The sequence below is a fragment of the Meleagris gallopavo genome, chromosome 2, assembly GCF_905368555.1.
Source record: "Meleagris gallopavo chromosome 2, MGAL_WU_HG_1.1, whole genome shotgun sequence".
NCBI classification, from domain to species: Eukaryota; Metazoa; Chordata; class Aves; order Galliformes; family Phasianidae; genus Meleagris; species Meleagris gallopavo.
Window position 1 is genome coordinate 12,128,044 of NC_139405.1, and position 26,715 is coordinate 12,154,758.

At 44.5% G+C, this 26,715-nt stretch overlaps 1 protein-coding gene across 2 annotated transcripts in view; it reads right to left on the reverse strand.

Moving 5' to 3' along the window:
• ISM1 (isthmin 1) overlaps positions 1–23,471 on the reverse strand; it is a 41,869-nt gene extending 18,398 nt beyond the window's left edge. The window contains exons 1-3 of one of the 2 annotated variants that reach the window (XM_085218937.1): positions 23,328–23,471; positions 22,447–22,892; positions 2,463–2,699 (exon numbers count right to left, since the gene is read on the reverse strand). In XM_085218937.1, the coding sequence (XP_085075063.1) occupies positions 2,463–2,699; positions 22,447–22,892; positions 23,328–23,337 (693 nt within the window). In that variant the 5' untranslated portion in view covers positions 23,338–23,471. The remainder of the gene's footprint in view (positions 1–2,462; positions 2,700–22,446; positions 22,893–23,327) is intronic. The other variant, XM_085218938.1, reaches the window with a different exon arrangement.
• Between the last annotated feature and the right edge of the window lie 3,244 nt (positions 23,472–26,715).

The window sequence follows — 26,715 nt, forward strand, 5'->3', positions numbered from 1 at the left end:
CTCCACAACTTATTGCTCTCTACAGCTGCCTGAAAGGAAGTTGTGGTGAGGTGGAGGTTGGCCCCTCCTCCCACGTAACAGTGATAGGATGAGATGGGAATTGCCCCAAGTTGGGCTAGGGGAGATTCAGCTTGGGTACTAGGCAAATCTTTCTTCTCAGGGAGGTAGTGGAGTCACCATCCCTAGAAACATTTAAGAAAAGGGTAGAAGAGTACTAAGGGACATGGTTTAGTGGGCAATATTGGTGGTAGACAGATGGCTAGATAAGATTATCTTAGAGGTCTTTTCCAATTTTAATGATTCTGTGACTCTAAATTAATGTCCTTAGGACCATAGCTCACACCCCAAAACCAGCGAGCAAAACAAAAAGTGAGCATTTATTCTGCTTTTGTTTGCCAAACAGCTGATGAGAAAATTGCTAGTCACTAATTGTTGTCACCGTCATTCAGTGAAGTTATTACTTAATAAGCAAGAATTCCCTATAACTCCTTTTTTATTCTCCCCCCCCCCATGAAAGAGTAAACCAACCAACAACATTCAGGCAAAGAAATAAAATTTCTTCAAAATCATTTCTACAAATGATTTTTTAATGAATTCATGAAGTGTTTATCTCTGTAAGGCCTAAACTGCTGCAGAACTGAAAACCAGGAACTTAAGGAAGATTTGCACATCCTTACTTATGCACCTGAATAAGCTAAGTATAATACAGGACATAGGCAGCCTATTTCTGAAAGAATTGATCCTTACACATAAGAAAAAGCTCTGGGATTAACGTTGCCCAATGTTTTCCAGTCTACAGGAAAAGGGTTTCCAGCTCTCAGAGTCCAGCAAAACTGCTGACTTAGCTGGCTGACACATTTCCAGCATCAGGTGGTGGAAAAAGAGATCATAGCAGAAGCAGTTACTGTAAAGACAAGCCAGGGAAATGTTTCCATCCTCCAGTCGTTTATCCATTCCCTAAGTCTAACGTGCTGTCATAAATCAGAGGAGGTCTTTGTCTCCTCCTGCCCTCCTCCATGGTTTACATACTATTGAAACAGTGATACTACACTGTTAATCTCCTCCCACAATCTGGGGCCCTTATAGCTTCCCTACCTTCTCTTCCTGAGGCTTTTTAGAAGGACGCGTACAGGCACCACATGTTAAAAGTGTTTACTACCTTGGCCTGTCAAGTACTGGACCTGCATTTGATCCAAATCTGTTAGACCTCTTAATGTTGTGAGCCATCTATGAAGTAATGGAGTGTTGACTTTGAGACAGCTTGTTCTCTCACGAATAGGTCTATTATATCTTTATGTATGTACTTCTTAGACATATCAAAAAGAATGGTAATTTTGTGGGCTGGGGAACAGCAAGATGCCAGGAATTTATTTAGCCAGAAAACTAGTTCTATTAGCGTATTGTTTTTATAAGCACATCTTAGGCAGAACAACATTTGAGTTTATTGTTTTGGTTAAAAAAAGACTTCTTATTAACGCCAATTTTACTTTAAGGTCCTGAATTAAAAACAAATCACTCGTTTTTTCCTCTTTCTAAGCCTTGAAGTTTTAAGATGCAAATGGCTTGCAAGAGGCCATTCCAAACCCAAGAATAGTTTGAGGAATAACATATAACAAAGTTTCTTGAACACAGTTTTTCAGCTGCTGCAGAAATTGACTCTTAAGACATAGTTCTATAGAGAGGACCACAACTCGAGAAGAAACTTAAAGACCTATTGTAATGCTGTAACATGATGGAAAGTACAACAATAATAGCAAACTAGCACAATCCTAGGCTGCAGCAAATGAGAACAAACCCAAATGCAGCTGCTGCAGAAACAAAGAAAGAAAGACTACTTACCTTTGAAAGACCTCTAGTAGGTAAGGATCTCCAGCAAGATACCCTTACTTCCAGTGCCAATCTTTAAATGAGGTCTGGGAAGGGGTAGATCCTGGTTCCAGCCCTTCCAGTCACTCAGGTACATTGCATTCACCTGAGCTCCCCTGGATTGGCCCTGCCTTCCCACCAGGTGTTCAATCACTGGTGCAGGCCATGACTTAGCGTTTTTGCTGCACGTATTTTCTTACAACATTGGGGAATGGTGGCACTTTGTAATAGCATACCAAAAGAGAATCTGTTTATAAACAAATTTTATAGTGGAGAGTTGAAAGCAGAATTGAAAATACCCATTTAATATCAAAGAAGAGAATATATTCTAAAATGCAAAAGCAGAGATGCCTTTGGTATCATGGATAGGTCTGTATTGATACCTACGTTCTCCAATCAACAATATCCAAAGAGAAATTCAGAAAAAAATTGAAATCTATGCATTCACTGAAGACAAAGAGCATATACAATCTCTTTGTGGTGGAGACAGGGTATTCTGACTGCATGACATAGAAGCCAAACTGAAAGTTCACTTGATTCAGTAAAATGATCTTGTGTAGCTTCATACAATGTCACAGGTTAGCATAAATTTGTACCTGAATGTTGGGATTTTGCCCGTTGATATCTGCTTTTGACAGGTCAGGGAAGTTTGGGAGATCCAGGAGGAAAGATCTAGGTCCATCTCTCTGTAAGGATGTATGCCCATTTTCCTGCCTGAATCGTTGCTTAGGGAATGGCCGGTGGGCAGCCTGGAGATCGGGGTATTCTCTTCTGTCCTCGGGGTTCAGGCTAAAGCTGTCTTCAGGAGAATGGTCATCTGCAGTGAGCGTGTTCTGGGAAAAAAAGCAACGCACTATAACAACAACTGAGGTGCAGTCCTGCCAGCACCCCCATATCCAACTTTCTGCTAATGATGACTGCAGAGTGCAGATAAAGGTTCTTATGGCACCCTGACCCACAGCTAGTTTTTTAAACACACAGGATTTATGATGTATTGTCTCAGGTTTCATGAGTTTGACTCCTGATTCTCACTGAAATGTACTCAGTTACACTAGAGGGAATCTGTAACCATATGACACATGAGAAAATTAAGTCAGATTTGGGTGCTTAGCTCAATTAGGTTCCTGGAACATTCCAGCCTTCAAGTGACATCAACATACTAATAGAAGCATCTAACTTAAAGCAGTTCTGGAAACATGAACAACTGAAGCAAGCTCTGTGAAATCAAGTTATATCAGATTAAGCCTGATCTAGCTGTAAATGTTCACATTCATTGTGCAGGAGTTGGACTAGATCATCTTTAAAGATCCCTTCCAACTCAAATGATTCTATGATTCTATGTCCCTAAAATGGTAGAAGGATATCTTTACTACAAAGCATTTCAGTTTGCACTGTTCCAAATTGGAGCAAAACCCCTTACTGTTAAGTTTTAGTTCAAATTCATGATATTAAAGGATCCTACTGTGTTGAATTGGCAGCTTTCTTCTCCCTCTCCTTAGTTTGCAGCAACTTCCATCTAGCTGTCTGTCCTTCTCACCCGATTTCTCTCGTCTTGAACATCTGAACCTTCTTTCCTTCCTTTGGGATCTCATTTTCATGTTTGCCTAATGGTGGGATTGAATTTCATCAAGCTGTGGGTCAGCGGTTAATGCTTTTGTTATTGCTGAGCGTACTTTTGGGTTATGTAGTTTATTACAGCAGGCTGCCTTCGGACCAGTAGCACTGCTGTCACTGCCTTGACCTCACCAAGGAGCTACATTCAGTATCAAAACACTCCCTGGGTTAGGACTGGCCTGGGGACTTGGGGAAAAAAAAAAAAAAGGGGTAGACAAGTCAAATCTTCTCACAGCTACAAAAAAATGCGTGGGGCTGATTGAACATAGGTTTTGCTTTTGACTCAGCTGAAAAATTTTAGGTTTGAGGTCTTAGTATGACTGCCTGGGGAGCTTTTATTTTCAGTTCATAAAGAGACAGCAAGAATGGATAGGGTAAATGTTAAAGACATATTTTTTAAAATAAGCACAATTAAAGCGGAGTGGCTACGTGTGGTTCTGGCTCTTCTTAAGCATGTTTTTGCCAGCATATCTGGTTAAACACAACCTCCATCCAGCTCCTCTGGCTCAAATTAAGCTAACATACCTTTTGTTAAGGTCTCAAATAGGCAGCAATTCCGATGCCTTTTCCTTTATTTTCTGTTTATTTGCACAGAATGTTCTAAAATGACCTTTGAAGAGATTTTACAATAAAATCTGTGCATATTTACAGGAAAAATGTTCAGGAATTTAAGTAAACCAAGATTTAAGAGTTAATCTGGGACTAAGCGCAATCTCAAGTAAAAGGCATTTCTCCTCTCCCCTTCACTGCATTGCATTTGTAAAGAAGTGCAGAGTCAGATTTAGTAGTATTGAACTGTTCGTAGTACTTTTGAGATCAGATTGGTTACACTCTGAAAGTCCCAAAAGACCATTACTCGTCCGTCAACAGCACTGGTGAACAAAGTTCATTCCAAATGCATTCATAGGCATGGGTTAGTCTATGTGCTCTTAACTGTATTGTCTGAAAGCTAAACCAGGGATGCTGCTTTTCACTGCAAACCAGGCAAGACATGTCTTTGGTGGGCCATCCATTAGTACACACGTTATTTAATACAAAGTAGAAAGTAAATCACATGACAGTAAGCTCTGGGAAACAAAACCAATGGCCACTTAGCTAACTTTAGGTTCCTTACCCATATGCTTGAGCTTTAACTTAACACTTCACCAACAGAACTTAATTTCAAGCTTGGGACATAAGGATTAAATGGTTTGTCAGTTCTGCCTGATCAACAAGGAGTAACTGCACTGTTATTAAATTACTTCAAAAAGGAAGCAAAAAATGTGGTATTTTTAATTTCTTTTTTTCCTGAGGTGTCATGCACATAACCTCGCCTTTTCTAAAAATAAAGTGAGATTTTGTTAAAAAAAATAACGCACTTTTCACATATAGTTTCAAACTTCTTTGCTTACAAAGTCAGGAACATCTTGATTCTGTGTGTTACCATCCCATACAGCTGGAGAGCTGGCCGAGGACTTTAGAGACCTACTTTTAATTCTCTGATAAGACTCCATGTGTGATCTTGTTAGGTCACGGTCTGTCTGTGCCTTGATGGGGATAACAGCACTTCCCTCCCTCCCTGTGATGTTCGCAGGGAGCTCAGCAACTACAATAATATGGACTATATAAAAAGATTTTAATAGTGTCAGACAGATGGAATATCACATGGAGTTAGTTAGAAAATTGTCATGGTGAAGTAATGACATCAGGCTGATCGGGCCCACTACCAAGCTGCTTGGGGCAGGGGCTGTCATTAATTACAGGCTCATTGAGTTGGGGTTGTTGAACATTAAAAAGGAAAATGGAGGGGGAACGTGGTAACTGTCCTTACCAAAGACTGCTGCACAGAGGTAGAAGACACACCACTCTGCATGGTCAGGGTGGACATAAGAAGACCCTGGTTCAACACTAGTAATACGTTTCTAATGGCAGTATCAGTGAGAAGCAACTTCAGAATGATTCAGCTGGAAGGAACGACAGAGATCACTGAGTCCAAGTGCCTGACCACTTCAGGGCCAACCAAAAGTCAAAGCATATTACTGAGGGCATTGTCTAAATGCCTCTTGACACTGACAGGCATGGGCCATCCGCCACTTCTCTAAAAAGCCTGGTCTGGTGTTTGACCACCTTGTGGTAAAGAAATTGTTCCTCATATCCAGTCTGAACCTCCCCCGGCGCAGCTTCGTGCTGCTCCTTCATGTTCTGTCACTGGCTGCAGATTCAGCTATCATCTGCTCACAGTACCAGGAGGAAAAGACCATTTTTTCTCAGTTATTAAAATGAATGGGAGATCTGGTTTTAGACAGGTAAATCCTAGTGTTATGTCTAAGCTGATGTGCGGTCTTACTAAAAATGCATATTTTTAGTACAAAGATAGCAGAGGCTGCCATGGATAAAAAGTGAGCTTGTACTGCATTGACAAGCAGATTACAGGCTCGCTGGTTTCCTGCATTACCTCAGGCAAAGGATCTCCCAAGGTCTGCCTAGCAGGGAGAAGGCTGTCCTCGCCACAATGCCGGTGTGACTGCTAAAGAAAACGGTGTTTGTGTTACAAGGCTAACTGATGAAAATCTGTGGAGGGATATCCTTCCCTATTTATTTCTAAGTTATTTCACATGTTTTTACTTCACAGTATTTATTTTTAGGTGTACACAGTTTGTATTTCCAATTGTTTTTGGAAAAGCAGAGTTGCTTCCCTTGCTTTAGAAACCATGTCGTTTCATTCTGAACTACTGATTCAGTTTCTTTGAAGTTATGACATTTCTAAATCAGGCACATCATTGGTTTCTTGCTCAAATGATCCATATGCTCTAAATATTTTAAGATAAATTAGTTTTTTTGTCCTTCATTTAACAGGATTATTCATAACTTTTCATTAAGATGACTTTTAAGGAGTTAGTCGTGATTGCTGTCAGCTACAGTTCTGCTGTCACCATGGGATCAGGAAGTCCCTAGTACAAAACAGCTAAAGATTTCTGAGCATTCTGTGTGGATAGTATAGAAGGGCAGGAACTCATTATTCACAGCCGTGTGACAAGGCAGTGAATTCTCTCCCTACAGAGAGAATCTGCCACGCTGTTTGCATTACACAATAACATACCTTGCCATACTCATCGCTGGAAAAGGGAAGGCAATAATTCAGTACCCCATGTCTGACTGGTGTGGGCTCTGGAGGGATGGCAAATGGAGAGTATGGTAAAAATATATTAGAAAAAATAGTATGGGGATAAAATATGATATTGTCTCCTTCACAACAGAAACTCTACAGGGTGGAGTGTGAAGGATGAGTTGTGATGTACAAGAAAGTAAAAACAGACTCAGAGTATTGTTTTTCCATCTCTGCCACCAACTGCTGTGAGACTTGATGAAGTCACTCTGATCTGGTTTAAAATCCCATATATCACTGCATTTGCGTCTAGGGAAGAACAATTCATGGGCATTTTTTTTAGTATAACTAAATGTTGCTGATCCAGGTGGGTAAAAGGCATCACCAGTGTACAGCACTGCAGGCAGGAAGAATTTCCTACTGCAGTTTAACTTTTTGATAATCAAACAGGTATTTTAACTCTGTCCATTGCTTTCTTATTTTTTCTTCCTTTGTCATGTTAGACGTGAGCTGCAGGGAAACGCGCCGTTTCCTTCCCATAGAAAGTTAACAGAAATGGGAACTTCCAAAAATACTCAGCTAGGGGACAAGAGAAGTTCTCTCCATTTTTTTATCAAGTGAAGAATCCATCTCCCTCCTCTCTTCCTTATTTTAATTTCCAGATTTGGAAAAATAACCGAGACAGAATAAGAGAGGAGCAACTGGAGCTATGGAAAATACTCTGGTGGAGCTGCTCTTTCTCTCGTACTTCTTTCATACTCACCTTCCTCACCTTCTTTCATTCCCTCCCCACTTGCCAAGCTGAGGGCACTGCTAATGATGAAGCTGAAAGAATTTCAGAAAACTGATGCAGCTTATAAACCTAACAACTCCTAGACAGCAAGGAATCTTACCAAATCCTTGCTGCAGCTACATTGCTTTTTTTATTTCTTGTATACTCCTTTGAAATATCTTGTAAAATGATCTTGACAAGAGGTCTTGAATTGGAACCCAACAGTCTGTCAGTGGACTTTCATGATGCACCTGTACTGCATCTTCAACCACTAGCAACAAGGTACGTTTATTTATTAGGAAACTTCACAGACGCTATAAAAGATTATATTGCTATCAGAGACAAAATGAAGCCTGGGGCCTTCACAGAAAACCATTATTGCAATTAGGGCTGGTTTCATTTCCCACCTGCCTTACCAGATTGTTTTGATTTTGAAGGCTGTCATGTGTTCCCAGGTTAGTGCTAAATGATCACTTTAAAATTAACCCGTCTGGGGAGACTGAGAAACATGCTGGGATACTACATGAGAATTTCACCTCTGCAGATCCAAGATCTGTAATGAACTTGGGTGATCTAATGCCTGGGTTTTGTTTACATGTGAATCTATTTATTTGGTATATCAGGAGTATGAGCGGCACAAGGCCCAGCAGGTGCAGTGGTGAGGACAGTGCTGGCTAAGCAAGCAGTGCAGTGAGCTGCCGAAAAGCAGAGATGCACAGCTATGTTATCATTAATGGCACATACAGTCCAGGCAGTCAGTAAATCCACATTCTGTTCTTAGCTCTGCTGTGGTTTTCTTATACAGCAGACAGACCACTTATGCTCATATTTAATTCCTGTGTGACTCGCATTCATTCTAATGAGTCACAGACAGCTCCCACCACCAGAAGAAGTCACAGTGAAGGCTTGGCATATCAACCACTCAGCTTCTCTCATTTTCATCGAAGCATGCTTTCATGTTCACATTTATCAATGTGGTGAAGGACCTTACTTATCTTTAGAAAGCCACAAATGAATTGATGCAGTAATTAATAGCCCTTTTTAGATAATCATTATTCATAAATCATTTTAAATGGACTACGCTGGCTTGCATGTGCACAATTGTTTTCAGGAAGTGGCTGCAAAATAGAGCATCTGTTTTAAACATTATGTACAAAGAAGATAAATCCACTGATTATGGTTGCTAAAAAAAAAAAAAAGCAGTCCTGTTGCATGGTCTATTTTTTTAATATCTGTGTTTATTCCAGCAAAAACAGTATAATGACATTGTATCCTGTTCTTTCAAACTTGCTGTACCCCTGTGTGTGACTAAATGGCTAAAACTACCAAACACAGACATCCCACAGGGTATTGCAGGGACATGGAACTTCAGAGGTTGCATGGCTTCTGAAGCAATACTGTCTCCATAAAAAATAGAGAACAGTGTTGTTATTAGGACAGCAGAGCTTCAGAGACGACATGGTGACCCACAGCCACTGCTGGAGCAGCGCCCATGAGCAGATTCAATGTTGGGGTGTAAACCCAATGTACCAGTGCTGATTTTCTGCCATATACAGAGATAACTCTCAGGAGCTGCTTACAGCAGAAACAGCAACTTGAAGCGTATAGGTACATCCATCTCAGAACCACGGCTCTTCAATTTTATTTTTTTACACTAGAAAGTTCTAGCCCTCAGTTCCACAGAAAGTCATAAGACCCAGACTTATGACTGCAGAGATCGTAGGGCATAGTACTGGGGTCGCCTTCCCTTCCATGGCCTAGACCACTCTTCCACAGCTTCAGTAAACACTGGGGCCAGATCCGAACTGCTCTGGCAGGCAGTGTTCTCCTCAGAGCTCAAGAAAACCAACCGTATTATACTCAGATCTGGCAAATTCTTCCTACATGTTGTGGATACACATTTCACAGCACAGCTACTTTTCGTGCTCTGTTGTTTGCTTGTATTTCATGTTTTCCTTAAGCTGGAAAAACAAAAGTGTGGCTCAGCTTGGAAGTGAAGAGCTGTCAGTTTGTATAAACACTTTGATAATAAAATGGATTTGGTGGAGATTACAATTCAATACCTGTAGGAAAAAAAACAGAGGCTCTTTAGCAAATTGTCTAACACAGTGCACACTGATGTTCTTCAGCACATCCTTAGCCCTCCACAGGTCAGCCAAGTACACAGAACTAATATGGTGTAGGGCTTTGACCAATGACCACTGCCACATTTTGCCTGTAGTTAACAGATACTTCCAGTTGCCTAAACTGATTGATTGTAAACTTTCAGCTGTTCTTCGTGACCCTGAATATCTCCCCCGTAATCACTACTTGGCTGGAGCTCTCCATACAGGACTCATTGATTGAGCAGCTGAACAGGCGAATGCCCAACTGAGAGGTAAGCCAGCTATTTCACTCCTATAACCTGTGATGCTGAAATGAAAATTCCTTGAAAGTACCAATTATTTTACACTTTATTAAATCCTTGCACAAAATCAGTAGCATAATATAGTTTTAAGTAGAATCCATTTATGTCATAGCTAAATTTTAAAGTCACCATTTCAAGTCTGTATCATAATTTACACGCAGAGTTCCAGGAGAATGGGGAAATCTACCTTAAGCTGTAATCAAAACCACAAATGCAAAGGAAATCTAGAGTATTAATAATTTTGTATACAACTTTTTGGTCAGACTTTGCAGGCCAGCACACACAAAGACAGTGGAAAAGAAGGTGAACAAACGTACATCTGAAATTATTTTCATGGGTTTCAAACTAGGCCCTTTTGCAAGTTTCTTCCACTAAATCACTGTGGCTAGGATTTCACTAGGTGAACCAGCTTTAATAGGTGAAGTTTTCATCTCTCTCTAGCCAAAAGAATAGCCTTACTTGAGACTTTTTCAGTGTTCAAATTTGCCTTCACCTGTTAGTTTCCAAGGAACAGCTATTCTCAGCCTCTGTGTCTCCTTCTCATATGCCACTGAATATCCACCCTATGCTCTCAGAAGTGTCTACGAGTCCGGCTGTGTTAGCTGGCAGATGTTTTTAAAGACTAGAAAGTGTTTAGTCCCCACAGACCAAAAGTTACTTGATGACTTCATCACACAAGCAAAAGCCAATAAAAGGAAAGCAAGAATGCAGACAAGCGTTATATTCCAAAAACACGAAGTTTCCTGTGCTTCTGGCAAAACTGTGCCTGAAAAAAGGTAAATCACTAGAGTCTTGGTGCTGAAAGCACACACCGTGGAATCACTGCAGGATAATTTACTTGACCCACCGCTAGCTGCTTTCTCCACCAACGCTGACTTTTCATTTTGATGCAAGTTAGAGGGTGAAGGCAGAGGAAAGGCAGTGCTTGTTTAGATTCAATATCTACGTACCACACGTATGCCCCACAACACTCTCTACAAGGGGTTGTTACTGCACTCAGGAGTTTACTGAAAAACAGCAGCAGAAACCTGAGCGGCTGCCTCAGGATTGCACACATCTCTGCTCCAACAGCACAGCACTGTTTCAAGCCTGCACGTACAGCTGTATGCTCTCCGTCTGAAAGCTTTGGAGAGCGATCCACGAGCAACTGGAAGTCATCAGCATAAATAGCAACTGCATATGCAGCACAATAGTGGTTATGTTTTTTTGTATCAAGTCATTATCAATGGACATTATGCCCTCTTTCTACATCTCTGTGAACTGCCCTCATGACAGCAAAAGGGAAAGCAGATACACAAGAGAAAGGCCTCCCTCCAGTGACATGATGGGGAAGAAGAGCAGGCGAGTAGCTACGCAGTGCACCATGCCAAGACTACATAAAGACTCTTCTCTCTGTTTAAGAGGAGAGAAAGCATCTACCCTGGAGGGAAATGTGGGCTTTTTATATTATAAATTCTATGCATGTATATATAAATTTTCTGAGAATAGTAAAGGAGGGGGGCTATTTCCTAGAGCTGATTAAAGAAGTATGACTTGATTTTCAATTTCAAACGACTCGGGGGGCATTCCAATAGACTGCAGACAGGAAATGAATACCATACACACATTGAACGAGGCAGATGCTTTTGAATCTGATACTTACGTGAAAAGAAAATATCTTCATTTCTGTCTCCCCTCTTCCCTACAGTCACTAGTTAGTTCTAAGCTATTCTTGGAATAAGCATTTTTATATTTCAAACTTGCTTGTGGACTGAAGCCACCCAGGAACCACAAATAATGAAGTGTATGGAACAGCCCCAAATCATCCTCTGATTAGTCCCGGCAGCCAGAGGTAGCAGCAGAGTAGAAAAGATCAGCAGTTCAGGTTTGAGATGTCCTCTCCTCCTCTGTTAGGAGGAACAGAGATGTGACCCTAGACACCATCCCAGATCACAGGGAGAAAGAGCTGCTTCTACATAGAGGGAGAGCCTGAAGTGTATACAGCACATATATTGCAGAGCAGGTTGGAAGAGCATTTCCTCATTGGCTGTGGCACAGAACTTGCTTCCAGCTACTTAACTGTGCTAAAGAGATAAATAAACGTCTTCTTTCCTTTTATGGCTCTTACAGCTAAACTGCAATTATTGTCAAGGGAAGACTATGAGGTTTATAACCTGATTACAATGTAATTGTATCTTTTTTTTTACCAACAGCAGCAGTGTTTACTGGGGAATTGGTACACTCTTTTCCCTACTTATTCTACATGTGTGCAAATGCACAGTTTCAGTTGCAATCTCTTTTTATTTTATAGTGGAAAGACTTAAATGGAATAAAGAAAAAAGAGAAGAGCAGAGAGGCAATACTAAACGGACCCTTGCTCTTCTGCTATGCAACTGATTAGTTCATTTTATTTTGATGTTAACACTGCAATAGCTGTATTCTTACAAATATGAAAACAACGATCCTTTTAGGAGACAGGAGAAGAAAGTGGGAGGAGTAGGTGAGAAAGGCAGCTGTGACTTACATGATTCAGAAAGCCATGAATGTCAGATCAAAGAAGAACAAGAATCAAATTCACTGCCTCTGATGGATTTCAGCTTTTCCAGAGCTATTGATCCCTCAAGGGCAAACTCTTTTAAATGTAGTGATGCCTCTAACTCGCCAGAGCTCCCACCTGATAGTGGATCAGCTCCATGTAGTTTGCTTTCATCAGCTGGCAAACTGGGGAAAGCAGAGACAGCTAAGACACTGCTGTATCTGGACCTGATGAAGGAGACATACAGCAGAGCACAGAAATACCATGTGTGTATTTTCGGCACCAGATGTTAGTTTTTAATGACCATTGTGGTAGATGTTACATAAAAGAGCAGACTCCTTACTGAAAAGCTGTATATTTAGTGTTCACCAATATCTTAGAGCGCTTTGTCCCGGGCAGCAATCACCCAGCTGCCCTGGCCAGAATTGATTAGCTCAGCTCTGCCTGGAGGCACCATGCCTTGCAGATAAGTACATCTCCTTATGTTTGTAGTGGGATGAAGGTGGGATAAGGCATCTAAAGGGCTACTCCAGTTCAGCTGGAAAGTGGTGACTTGTTCACAAGTTTGAACTCACAGGTCCAATCTGAACTCCCAGTAAGGCACAGGATCCAACCCTAAATCAAGTCCTAAGACGTCACGTGCAGATCAGAATCTTTTCTCCTCTTTCCTTCTTTGGATCGGATGTCCTTGGAGTCTTATGGAGAAATTTACAGGTGTTTTGCCTTATCAGGACACTGTAGGATCATGCCTGAAGCAGAAGCCAATGGAATTGGAGTGCAGCAAAGCAATTTCACTTGGTAGATCTCCAGATGGTCTCTTAAGAGCTGCCTTTGGACTTCTGACACTGATCCTTTGCACAGGGCTCACTGCTGCTGCCACCGCTGCATCACTGGGAACACTCCATTCTCCCACTGCACTGCATGCACAGCCACCGTGATGCACTGCAGATTATTCCACCCTTTCCAAGCTCTTTCCACAATTAAAGACCTACCTATTCTCACCAGCGTTTAGTGCAATTTGGTACTTTATGCATTTTCATGAGATGGGTGACCCTTTTCCTTCTGTATGTCGATGAAGAGCAAGAACTAGCACTGCTCTCATTTAAATGGATATCAAAAGCACCAGGACTCTAAGGTTAAATAGCTCATGTGAAACCTTCAGCGCTATTGTTACAGGACGTCTAAAGACATGGGCATGGTGTGGCTACCCTAGGTCCCCTTTTGAAATATATTTCCACAAACATTCAACACATCTGTATCAACCACTCTATTCTATCCCATTAAAAGCTAGGATTCTAAAGCACAAGATGAGGAATAGATACTTTATTGGCATGCTGCAGCTAGCCTTTCATAAATTGCACTCCAATCAATCCCTGTAAAGGAAAATGATTCTCCAGAAGCTCTATTCGTACATACATCTGTTTTCTTATTGTAGGAAGGAATAAGAAATTGTTAAATGTTTAAAGCCCAAACTCTAAATTAAGAAGAGACTGTAAGGATGGATGAATTGCAAACCACCTGTAAATGTTAAGATTGCTGCACTCTTCTGCAGACTGAGTCTATACTGCAAACCTCCAATAGACCTGGACTCTATAAAAATCATGATGAATGCAGACTTGTTTTTATATTATGGAGGTCCTAATCCTCCTCCTACTCTGCCTTTGCTCTATTGTTGCAACATCAAAGACCGACTGCTGGCCGAGATACAGTCAATATGAAAAGGGCGACCAGCAAATTTACTGCTTGACTTCATTCCCTTTAAATGGAATAGGCACCATGGCCCTTTTTCAAAGTCCAATCACAGACATATATCTTTTTTATTGGACATCATGTACAATAAAGTGAAGCTGTAACTTTGAAAAAAAATAGAACACCTTAACAAAATCCCATGAGGTGAACATTCCTTTATAAAAATATCACTGTGGTTACATGTTTTGAAAAACTCTGTGCGCTCTGCAGTGGAAAAGGCACAGGCTGGTGAGGTTATAGTTTAGCTAAGATGCATATCCATGCCTAATATCTAGTTGGTTTCAAAAAAACCCCAAAACTAATAAAACGTGATATATTTTAGACAGAATGCCAGTGTCATTCAAATAAACTGAAATGGCAGCATTCATGTCAGAAGAATCATTAACTGCTTTGTTATAGCCTGCTCTGTGCAGTGAACCTTTACAGACTTCTTCTATCCAGCGACTCTTAAAATCAGCTGCACAAAATGCGAATGTACGCACTGCATCTTAAACAACTCCTGTCTGATTACTGAGGTAATTTCTAAAGACACTTTCAGATGTGAGTTTTATCTGCAGACACTAATGGCAGGGACAGCTTTATTGCTATTGTAGCACTAAATGGACACTAAGTGATTTCCCAGTATGAAGTTAAAACCGCATAAGCAAGTCATATGATGTGCTAGATGATTACACTGAGGTTTTACAAAATCCAGGCTAGCTAGCTCTGGTTTATTTTTTATTTTTATAAACTTTCCTTAAAAGAATGAGAAGATTTTGTTTTGATCCTTTTTTTTTCCCCGGGTAATTTGTGCAAAAGGCCATCAGTAAATGTCTATTTAGTAACATTAGATCAAGTTCATACTGTCTGACTTTAAAATCCCACACTGATATATAGGTGGCAGATAAAATCAAGCAAATTTATGCTTCTTACACCCATAATAATCTTAGGCAAATACTTCCAGTGGAGTAATTTTGGTGTCCTTGTACCAAAATCTGCTGCTGCTGGTTTACTTCTAAGGCAAGAAAGACATTAAAAGTATTTGACATTTTGAAATACAACATCCAAAATAGCCTTATCATTGGGCCCTCCTCACTGCTCTTTCCGTTACATTATGCTCCACTGTCAGTCACCTCCTCTTTCCATCATGGGCTCCAGCATAGAACAATTTCTGGTGTAAGGACGTCACCTTCTGCTCAGCCTTCCTGGGCTTGTACAAGAAAAGATGCCTTGATAACAATGTTCAATTTTTCAATACCTGAATATGCAATCCAATGGAAACGTGAAGGCAAGACAGCTGAAGGAGGTTTTCTGGAAGTTAAACTTGTTCCACAAACAGCACTGACTAGGTAACTATCCCTTGGAAAGGGAGGACTTTTTCAAAACAGCGGTATAAAGAGGTGGGGGACACTATTTGGGCAGTTTATACAGATACTTACACTGTACTCATCATGGTGTTGCCACAAGTGCTGATCTCAACAGCCATGCAGACAAAGAGTATTTTAATCTTTCCACGTAAGAGGAGCTACTATGGGACAAAACAGTCCAAGATTTTTTCAGTGGGTATGAAATTAAGAATGAAACATTGTGGATGGAAACGAATTCATGCAATCAGAAGAAAACCACATACCAAAGCCCATCTTATCTTCCTAGGTGGAGGTCCAGATTATGTGTGTTACATGCCTGTGAATTCTTCAGAAAGACGGAGTTGTAAAACATTCAAATCCAAAAGGAACTTTGGCTAGGTCTGCAGCTGAGAAAAGTCATTGGCTCTTCTTGCTTCATGAAAAGTCAGTTTAAACACATCGAGAATGTAGGACTAGCATGGAGGTGTAAAAGTCAAGGTACATTTGAACTTGTCTTTCAGCATGGTTGAACCCATCAGGAGTGATGAAAGAAATACTTAATTTTTGATTTTCCTTTCATCTTTATGATCACCTCCCTAAGATTAAGAGGACCCAAATGCCATTAGTCTACAGGAGTTTAGAGGTGAACAGCTCCAGACCTGCTTTCATCTTGCTGATAGCTAGAAGGGAAAAATACAAAAAATATGCCCCACTACTCTGATTTTCCCAAGCACAGTAAACCAAGGCAAAAGGATAAAGGAACTGTTGTCCAGTACCTCCCACACCAGCTCCCTTGACCAATCATTACACTGCCACACAACTGACCACTGCGGCCAACCATTGCTTGTTGCAATAACAAGATGTGTTGCACTTTGTTTTCTTTCTTTTTCTGGTGTTTCAAATTCAAAGTACAAAGAAACACCAACACTGGAAATGCTCTGTTCTTACTGATGGATCAGTGAGCTCACTACTCTGTTTCTTGGAAATATTACTCATCTGTATGTGTTCAACTATGACATTTAACCTGGCTTTTTTTTTTTTTTTTTTTTTTTTTTTTTTTCCTTCAAAACTTTTAAAATCAGTACCCTGGAGGCACAATTGTGTTCAAGTACAACAGTAATCATGACATTATTCAAAAGTTCCTTTTGCAACTTACTAAAGCACTTTCTATTTTTCTGTTCTAAGTTATCACTTTATTAGTCATTGTGACAGTGCCTACAGCCTGCATTCATGCCTGGAGACCTATGATGCTACACATTGTTTGCAAGCAACAGCAACAACAAAGAAACCTCAAAGAGCTTGGATTAAGATTAAAATAATTTTTTTAAAAAAACAACAAAATGAAGAATGAAATGCATCAGTGACCTACAACTTCTACCACTGAAAAATAATGCTAAAAAAGGTCAACTTTTACAGAGAACAAAGAGCTGTTGATTAGTGTAAAGCAGAGAGCAATATACGACTGACAAAAGAGGCCAAACATGCACTAAACAACACTATTAAGAGAACAAACGGGATACAACTGGATGCCATCACATTTGTTAGCATGGAGGACTGGTAAAACGCACAGAAGGTTGCATAGCAACCAATTCTGAGATTTAGACCTGTCAAAACTGCTAAATCTTGTCTATCACTCTACTTTCAAGACAAACAAAAACCAGTTTGCTTCCATTTTATAGTTTATATTTGTGTAAGAAAATATCTAAATGTCAGCATATCATATCTTAAGTATGATTTCATTTCAAGATTTTAGAAGAATGTAAGCATAAAAAGTTATGGCAAAATCATTTCCTACCATTGTGGCCAAGTCTGCCCAGGTCACTGCTCTTCCCAGAGGAAAATGAGTTCTGTGACACAACAGAGTAGTTCTGTTCAGTGTGAACAAGAAGGATGCAGAGGACAACCTCTGCAGGGAGCAGGCAGCCTCCTCACTTCCAAACAGTGGCTACAGAATGGCCCTGTAGCACGAGAGCTCCTGTGTGCCCAGAGAGTGAAAGCAAGGGCTGGGCACGTCTGTGGCAGGCAGCCTCTGCACTTCACTTTCTGTTAAGTTTTCTGTAAGGTTTTCAGATGCTGCAACACAACATAGCCAGAGTTTCCACCTAATCGTTCATTGCTCCTTAAAGAAGTGTCTCATCATTTTGGAACAATAAGGCACTGATCATTAATATACAGACACAGCAGGTATGAGTGGAGACAAAACACTTGCCGAATTTGAAACAAGGTTCCCAACTTACACTTAATATAACTGGAATTAGTTAAATAGATCTCTTCCCAACAAAACAATTCCAGAGCAGAGCAAGGTATTGAAAAGCTTAGCATGATGAAGCTCTGAGCACCAGGGCTGGGTTACCTGTTAGCAGGTCATATTATGCATGTTAAAATCAGAAGGGAGCTCACAGTGACCAGTTCCTGCCTGACAGCAAAACAATAATGAAATTGCTAGGGTCATGAAGACCAAGAGCAGAGCTTCAACCTTAGGCCTTCTGCCTTTGTGGACAGCTGGCGTAAGCCAGGACAAAGCAGGGAAACATGGCTGAATGTAGGGACTGACAACATAAGCTGGAGGAGTGGTGAAGTTCTTGTGCCAATCAGATAACAGTTAGGGGTCAGCATTGTTGTACTGCCGTTATATTGCTGTAACAGCTGTGACAGACTAGCTGTGTTCTTCCTGTGTGTAGAACAGACTTATGTTTACAGGGTGACCACAAAATAAAAACTACTCAAGAACTAGTGCTGATTGTCCAGATTAGGAGAGCCAACAGAAGTACCGCTGACCCAGCTCCTTCCAGCTTCTCTAGGTACCCATGACTTGTCTCTACATCTCATTATCACCAAGCATCATCAGTAAAGATCTAAATTTTCCCAGGAGCCAGACTCAAACCTACCACTCCTGATGTCATTCTCAGTCAGCCACCTAAATCCATCAGCAGGACTCTGAGCCATGAATAGCCGGCTTCTTTTTAACCATTCTTGCTCCAGACCCAGAATGACTTTAAGACACTCACTGTTTTTGTCTGCTTGTTTGTTTTTCTTCCACACAACACTATGAAGATTTGGAAAAATGATCTTAATCTTGCTCAAAACAGAAATAAAGCACTTCAGTGGAATCTTCTGTATAAGGCACTAGGAGAAAAACTGCTCTGAGATATAGTTGTAGAAACTGAGGTGTACACTGTGATGTCATGCCAGGTATTTATCACTGAAGACTCAAGATGAGCAGTAAAGTTACTCTCAGCTGTTGAGCTAGAGAGAAATTCAGCAGAATGTGTGTCATCCAAATATCTCGGTCAAATCTAACATAGGAAATTACATTTGTACCTGCCTCACACTGCTCCTTGCAGCCACAACTAAATATAATATTCCCGGATTCCTGTTCTAAATTACTGCAGTAGTCTTAGCTACTTATCAAGAAGCTTGCTACATCTTACCCTGAAGGTGCAGTAACTCTTTTCCACCAGGAATGCTTTTGTTTACTGGGAAATTAATCAACAGGATAGGTACGTAACTTAACATTTTCTGGAGTTTCCCTGAAGCCAGGACTGGCATGTGGAGGAATCTCTCCTAGGAGCCATGGACAACAGCAAATGCTGTGCTCAGAGCAGCAGCCTCGCTTCTTCACCCCCATTTCTCTGCTTCCACAAATGCTGCAGCAGCACACGTAAAGCTAATCACCCTTCCTTCCCCCTAGATCCTGGAACAAGCCACAGCCCATTGGCAAAACCACTAAAGAGCACACATAATTCTCTCCCTTAGGAGATGAGAGAATGAACTGCACATGGTGCAAGTCATTTCATAAGGCTTAGTGCCTAACTGGGAGAACATATGCTAATGAGGGTGAGCTTTAGCTAAGAATTTATACAACAAAGCCTGCTGAGAACAGACAGGTTTTATCTATCACTGGACTATCGCTGTCAAAAAGCACAAACCAGGACATCCTCTGTGATGAGTGACAACCTCATCAAAAGAGATCTTGGTTTCTCAAGTATCAGCCTGCTTCACTCACAGGACACCTGCTCTGAAAGTCATTTGTGCAGTGTATGACTTGCTCTTAAAGCAGAGAAGGATTTAGTGCTCATATGAAATATACGATGTACATTCAGTTATTGGCATCTTATAAAGGCTAAGGACAGTCTGGAAAACACGAATGCAAAGAGCTGAATCAACATTTTTTCAAAGATGATTGAGACAATCAGTTTCTATGAGAGTTAACCAAACGTAAAGCCCCAGAGCTCCAACAGGCTTGAAAAAGCTCAGCCTAAAACTCTCCCAAAGTAAACAGCCTGAGTCCTGCTTGGACTGGGAGAGCCAGAAGCTGAATTACTCCACTGTATCTGAGTGAGACCATTTTGCTATTTGCCTGGATCCCTCCAGTACCACGGGCAGCAGGGAAAAGCAAGCCTGGAAAACACCGAAACACATTTCCCATTTCCCATTAGTTTACTGTAAAACCTATGTTGCAGCAGCACGAAACCGCAGCGATGCAGATGCAGAGCCTATTTCTTTCTGCAGCAACAAAGTGAGGATATTCACAGCTGTATCTTATCCACCCAAAGAGCCCCAGCAGAACACACAGGGCTGTTCTCCCGGGTGGCCAGGAACAGGGACAGCACGGGGAAAGGCAGCAGAAATAAGAGCGGGGGAAACACAGCTTGTTTAATTGTAGGGTGGAAGTTCTATCTGGATTTCCTTCATCCGTCAGCATTTCAAACAAACTGAGAGGCAAAAAAAATAATTGTGTTTTCTCTCAAATCCTCCCATTGCTTGTAGGAGCAACGCTGGGAGAAAGAAAAGCTCTTCCTCTCTTCATGAATCTGACTACACACATACAGGTCCCTGTTTCCGACTACTTAAATCTTCATCAGCATTTGAAATTAGAACGGATTCTTTCTAAGCCAGCTTTATGCAAAAGGCTCAGGAACATGCTAGGATCTTGCCTGCTTGTTCTACTTTTTTTTAACTGGGACCAATGCTTCAGATTTTCTCCCGGACGCATAGGACCAAGTTCAGACTGCTTTATTGGTGCAAACTGACTGCAGAAGCCTTAAAATGTCATACTTTCCTTTTGATATTAGCCAGGAATAAACACAAACATTCTAATTTTAAATGCAGAAATCTGCACTGTCAGAATGCATTTCCCCAAACAGCTACTGCGCAGAGCAGCCTTCTCCATGTTCACTGTGATCTGTGCAGCAAATGATGATGACATCTGCTCAGATGAAACACCGACACTTGGTCGGATTCTCACAATCTTTTCTTTCCACAGACATACTGAGACTGAGAAAGAGAAAGGAAAACCAGATGATAGGAATACTCAGAACTGCAGCCCCACGGAACACCTGTCGCTTTGATAGCACTGCCAACAGGACGGAATGACGAGCCAGCCAGCTAGCTGCATACATGAAGCAGAGGTTCACTGCATCACATATCCGTATGTATTCTAAATCAGCACTGGGGCTCCTTAGTATGAGCGGTAACAACCGGAGAGGTGCTCATCTGTTCACACCAACAAACCTAAATGCAGTTTTGTGTGGTTTTATTCCTCGTTGACTCTTTACCCAGGAACACAATGCGCTGCTGTTTTGTGTTTCACTTTGGTGTGAGCCATGCTAAGAGCCACAGGGCGCTCAGCCCCGGAGTCAGAGACACCCATGCAAAGTTCCCCTCCTGCCCTGTGCTGCCATGCATCCGCCTGCCAGAGCTCAACCTTTGAGGCAGGTTACAGTGCTTTCCATCTGGCGGAGGAGTCCCTGGCAGCCCTAACCCAAGAAGAAGCGGACAGGCTGCCGTCTGCCCCGCCGATCACCCGCCGATCTCCATCCTGAGATGTGTTGCACAGACATGCTCTCCCAGATATGGAGCTGCAGATCCATTCCGCTGGGAAGTACATAAAAATTTCAATTCTACAAATGGCAAAATAGGAACTGCTAAAGTCATCATGGTGCCTGAAGGCACACACTTTCCTAAGTTTTCGGTACAAATGAAATAACCGGACAGAAAAAATGCTCCAAGCTGAAAATGAACAGATTTGGATGAGACGGCCACGGCAGAATGACAATGCTCTGAGATAACTATCCAATTTTCCTCCTCTATCACCTTAACTCCACAAAAGCACTCTGAGAAGAGCTCCTCGGGGATGCAGCACACACAGCCCAGCTGTTTCCCTCATTACGTTACCACCCCGGTAAGAAAAGGCAAATTCAGGGTTATCCTAATGATAGAAAACACCTCATAAAAAAACCTCTCCACATTTACTTTTCCAAGGAACATCCTTTTAAAAAGGCATTCTAAGCACCATGAGGAAAGAAAGCATCGTTTGTAAAATGTTATTAGCCAAAATTGTGAAGAAATTAAACAAAAATTTCCCGTAAGGCCAGGCCAGCACTACAGCTGCAGAGGGGCACAACAGTGGGTCCTGGCAGGCGGTGGGACCCCCCACAGGAGCTGGGCTCGGCAGGGGACCGCACCAGGGAGTGCCGAGCCCATGAATACAGGGGGTCTCCAGCACCTCCTCCTCACATTTATAAAGATGCACTCTGCCGATGCCTCCCTTCGTCTAACATGATACCGAGGGTGGCCGCGTGAATTTATGCCGGTGATGATTGCACGTTTTCTATCAGCTTCTCATGTGGTTTGGTGGCTTTTCTGTTCTAACTCCAGGATACGAAGCTCGAGAACGGCTGCACCTGACCAGCCCTGCCTCGGCGCCCGGACGGTCCCGCACCACCGCCTCTCCGCACGCCTAAAAAACGGGACCCTGCATACAAACAGAACCGCCGGACGTAGAACAGAAAGAGCCTTTCATCTCTTACCGAGGTATCTCACCGTCGGTTCCACGGGATCAGGAGGCTGGGACGGACGGGCGGGTCGCCTCCAACCCCGCTCTCCATCATCCGCAAGCATTCCTCGCCCGCCCGCGTCCCGATAACCCCCGGGGCGGCCGTACTCCCCATTCCCAGCGCCGTTCCCCGAACTGCCGCGGCTGGGACGCCCCACGCGGCCCCGCACACACCGCGGCTGAGACGCCCGCTGCCGCCCCAGCGCGCCCGGCGGCGGCTCCGCCTTCCGTCCGCCGCGGCCGGGACAGGTGCGCTCCCCCCGGACGGCACTCACCTGCCGCTGGCTGTGGTTGGCGGCGCCCGCGGGGCCCTGCGGCTCTCCGCCGCCGCCGCGCAGCACGGTGATGTGCAAGGTGAGCAGGAGCAGCCCCAGCAGCAGCAGCAGTTCGGCCGCCAGCCGCACCATCCTCTTGAGTCGGGCGGCTTTAGGGCCCCGCGGCGGCGGCGGCCGAGGGGGAGGCGGAGGAGGAGGAGGAGCCGCGGCCGCCGCCGCCGGAGCCGCCGCCGCCGGAGCAGCCCCGGGGCCGGCCGCCGGGACCGCGCCGCTCTCGGCGTCGGCGGGGCGGCAGCAGCAGCAGCAGCAGCGGGGGCCGCCACACCACGGCGGAGCCACGTCGGGGCGGGACGCGGCGGAGGCGGCGGCGGGAATCCCGTGGCTGCCCGGCGGCGGGCGGCAGGTAGCGGCGGGGCCGCGGGCAGGCGGCGTCTCCGCGAGCAGCCCTGCAAGCCAGAGGCACCGTGGGCCGTCGGAGGGAGGGAGCGAGTGGGCTGGGGGGAGCCGGGAGCCGCGCGTGTGTGTATGTGCGTGTGCGCGGGAGGGAGGAGAGGCGGGGGGCGGCTCTCACACGGCGGGGAAGCCCCGAGGGGAGGAGAGAGCGGGGGGCTCTCGGCTCCCCCCTCGCGAGGGGATGGGGGTGGCCCCCGAGCTGCCCCCCCGCCGTCGTGTCCTCGCCCGCCCCACTGCTCCCCCCGTCCCTCCCTCCCCCTGTCAGGGCTCCCCGCAGCTCCCGGCCCGGCCCCTCCCGGTGAGAGCGGGGCAGTGATGGGCAGCCCCCCCACCCCTTTCCCCTCTTCCTCCTCCTCCTCCTCCTCCTCGCCGCGGGCTCCCCGGGCCGCGGGAGACTCAGCCGGCTGCCCTCGCTGGGAGCTGGGTACCTGGCTCCATCTCTCCTCTCTCTCTCCTACGGCTGGGCAGGGGCAGCACCGCACTCTCTCCTGCCACCGTGTGTGCGTGTGTGCGAGCGGACGGTCGGCTCTCCTCCCGTTGCCGCTGCTGCTCCCACACCAACTTTCTCGCCCCCTCGCTCTGTGCCGGGAGAGGTGTGCGGCGGATGCTTTTATAGTGCCCTGCCTCCCTCCCCTGCTGTCCTCCCCCCTGCTCGCTCCCCCCCTTTCCCTTCTCTCTCTCCGCAGCTCCGCCGCTGCCTGCCGTCCCCCTCTCAACCCCGAACCCCCCGGGCCGGGCAGTCGCTGCACCTTGCGCGGAGCTTCGGGCTGCAGGGAATGCTGCCTCTGTGTCGCCTTGCAGGAGGCACAGCTTTCCTCTTTGCTGGCTGTAGAAGTACAGTGGAACAAACGCTATCTCTCAGGTGGGAGGCCCCCGAGTTTAAAGTGAAGTTGCATTTGAAAAGAGATGAAAACGGTTCAGTGGAAATGGGGGTGAGATGACTGCCTGCTGTGAGTCTGTGTACAATCTGAAAGAGCCAAACCTCTTCCTGAGTGCTGCAGGTCACTGTAATGAGAACGCAGAAAGAAATGTGAAAGAGAAAGAAAGTCACCTCACCAAAAATGGGACATTGGGAATCTTTGTGGTTGTTTTCTACAGTTCAGACTGTGACATGAAAGCAAGGATCTATGCAACTGGGGCCTGTATGATTGAGCAGCAGAGGGCTGTGCGTGGCAGCTGGGAGGTTGAGCTGATGCCAGAATGGCCAGAAGCAGAAAGAGCGGTCCTCACCCCAAACATTCTCATCCTGGGAGCGACATCCCCAGCAGTTCTGCTGCAAAGTGAGGGGGAGATGCACTTGCAGAGTGTGATGCCAGCAGTGGCCAAGGCACGAGATGGGATCCCACCTGCAGCACACTGCACCCTGCTTCCGTTGGCCCAGCAGTGTGTGTGTGGGGCATGGGAGAGCTGGAACTCACAGGGGGTCTCGGACAGGTCTCGTGTGTCCAAGGGCTGCGCTCACAAATGAGTCAGAATGCTGGCATGTTCCAAGCAGACAGGTTGCCCTTCCGATGACAATGCTGTCAGACAGGGAAGTGGTTAAAATAATTGCACTGAAACACTGTTAGAAATGAGACCAAAAGCCCCAGAACCCAACTGTTCAGGTATAAGGGTTTTTAACCCACTATGAGCGCTGTGGTAGGAAGAATCCGCACAGACATCAGTGTCCTAAGCACTCTGCCTCATGAGATCACTCCTTGAGGAGCACCCTGTATAGCACCCGTGCGCCCAGATGCGCAGGGAAATTCTACAAAGCCATTCCATGTTACATAAAGCCCTAACAGAGTGTGGGACGGTCATGTGGCTCTAAAAGAAGGTTGTCTTTTCTTTAACCCAAACATTCCTTGTGCTAATCAAAATACCGAGGAGATAAAAACACTGACGTGCTTCAGATGTCATTGCTCAGCCTCAGCTTTCCTGGTGCCATCGCTGGGATGCTGGCAGCCAGTGGCAGCAGGCAGGAAGTAGGGAGCAGGGGAAATTGGGCAGCAAAAAGGCAGAACGGTCCTCCAGGTGTGGCAGGGCCTGTCCCTGGCTAGTGGCTGTTGGCGGCTCCTGGCTGTTGAGGAAAATTGGAAACCTGGCACAAGTTGCGTATTTCAGAGCTCTATGGCACAAATCGATGCCCAGGGGGACAGGAGGCCATAATGCGAAACAGTCCGAGCGACAGCCTGGTGAGATGCGCACACATGGATCTGCTGCTGAGCTCTGGGTAATGTATGTTCTCCCTCGCCTTACAAAAGACTGAACCAAAAGACATCTTTAATCCAGATGAGATGGGCCCAAGCTGGTGTGCATTTCCTCATGGGACATTAAGTTTTATGTGTTACGCTGTTGTGGAAAGACATAGGGATGAAGCAGTGCTACTACTGGCAGTGATTGGCTGGCAGCAAGAAATCAAAGTCCCTCCCACTTAAAAAAGCTGGGACAAAAGTGGCACTCATGTATGGCAAGTGCTGCATGGGGGGGAGCAGGAAGCATGTGTGCTGTAGATGCCAACTGAAATTCACAAACAGTTAAACTCAAGATGACTTCACCGATGAATCGCAACCTTTAGGGGAGATGTACTCAAAAGCAAAGGGAAAAGCAAGCATGTCTTGAGGACTATCTCCTGGGGAGATGTTTCAGGGGTTGGTCAGAGCTCTGTTCATCCCATCCACCAAAACAGCACACTGTGGTCACTGTGCCTCTTGCAGTGCTTATGGCCGTGCATGGGGCTGTTTGCTTTGCAGAGTGAACCCCACCCCAGCACCACACGGGTACCTACACTTCGTATGAGTGCCACTCCTGGAACGAAGAACCACCCAGCTGAGAAATGACACCGTGTGAAGCCTGGGTGGTCCTGTTGACTGAAATCATTAGGATGTTAATTGCACCCGATCAAGTGTGAAAAATCCTCATTTTGGATGATTGCCGCTGCCAGGTGACATCCTTCAAAACTAGCTGAAGAGAGAGGGAGGGAAAACATAACATGATGTGTTGTAACACCACCATCAATACTTCATTTCAGGAATGTGGAGGAGGTGGAGGTGGGAGTAATAGATGAACCAAGCGTGAGTGCCACTGCTACTGGTATCAGAGCACTGTGGTTCAGCTGGGGCCCAGCTGTCCCAGCAGCTGAAGGATGCAGGTGCTCACCTGTTTGTCTAGGTTGCTTCTTTAGTCTCAGCCTTGCTCCAGGACAGTGGAGATGCCCTGCTGGCAAGGCTGACAGCTTTTCAGATGTGGCCGCTACAGCCTTGCTGCTCTCCTAGGCTTACTCCTCCCTGCGCCCACTCCCAGCATGCTGTCGTTTTATCTTTAAGCCCGGAGGTTGCTTTAAAATTGTCTGCGATGAAAACCTGGCTCCGGTAAAATCATTGGCAAAGCTCCCATTGACTTCAGAGGAGCCACGATTTCACCCGAAGACACTTTGTAGATGAGTGGTGAATGGAAAGCATACATCTGGCTTCCCGAGAGTTATTATAGGTGGTGACGACCTCTGCTCTGGTGAGCATTGAGCAATGCTGGATTGAGACAGTTGGCTAAAGCTTCTCCTTCCTCTTCCCCACCTTTGCTGTACGGCTCTTCCTGGATCTGCTTATCAAGGTGGAATTCAATGCTTGTTTGCCCATGCTGCCCTTCCCCCAATGCCAGCAGATCAGCGGATAGGAGACAGAATGGCTGATGAGCTTCCAGCTCCAGCCTCTAAGCTGGGAGCTATAAATGCACACACAACACAAGGGTCTTTAAAAAAAAATAAAAAGAAAAAGAAAAAGAAAGAGAGAATGGAAAAAGAACAACCTTCCCCCGATGACAACATCAGCCTTTCTCTGA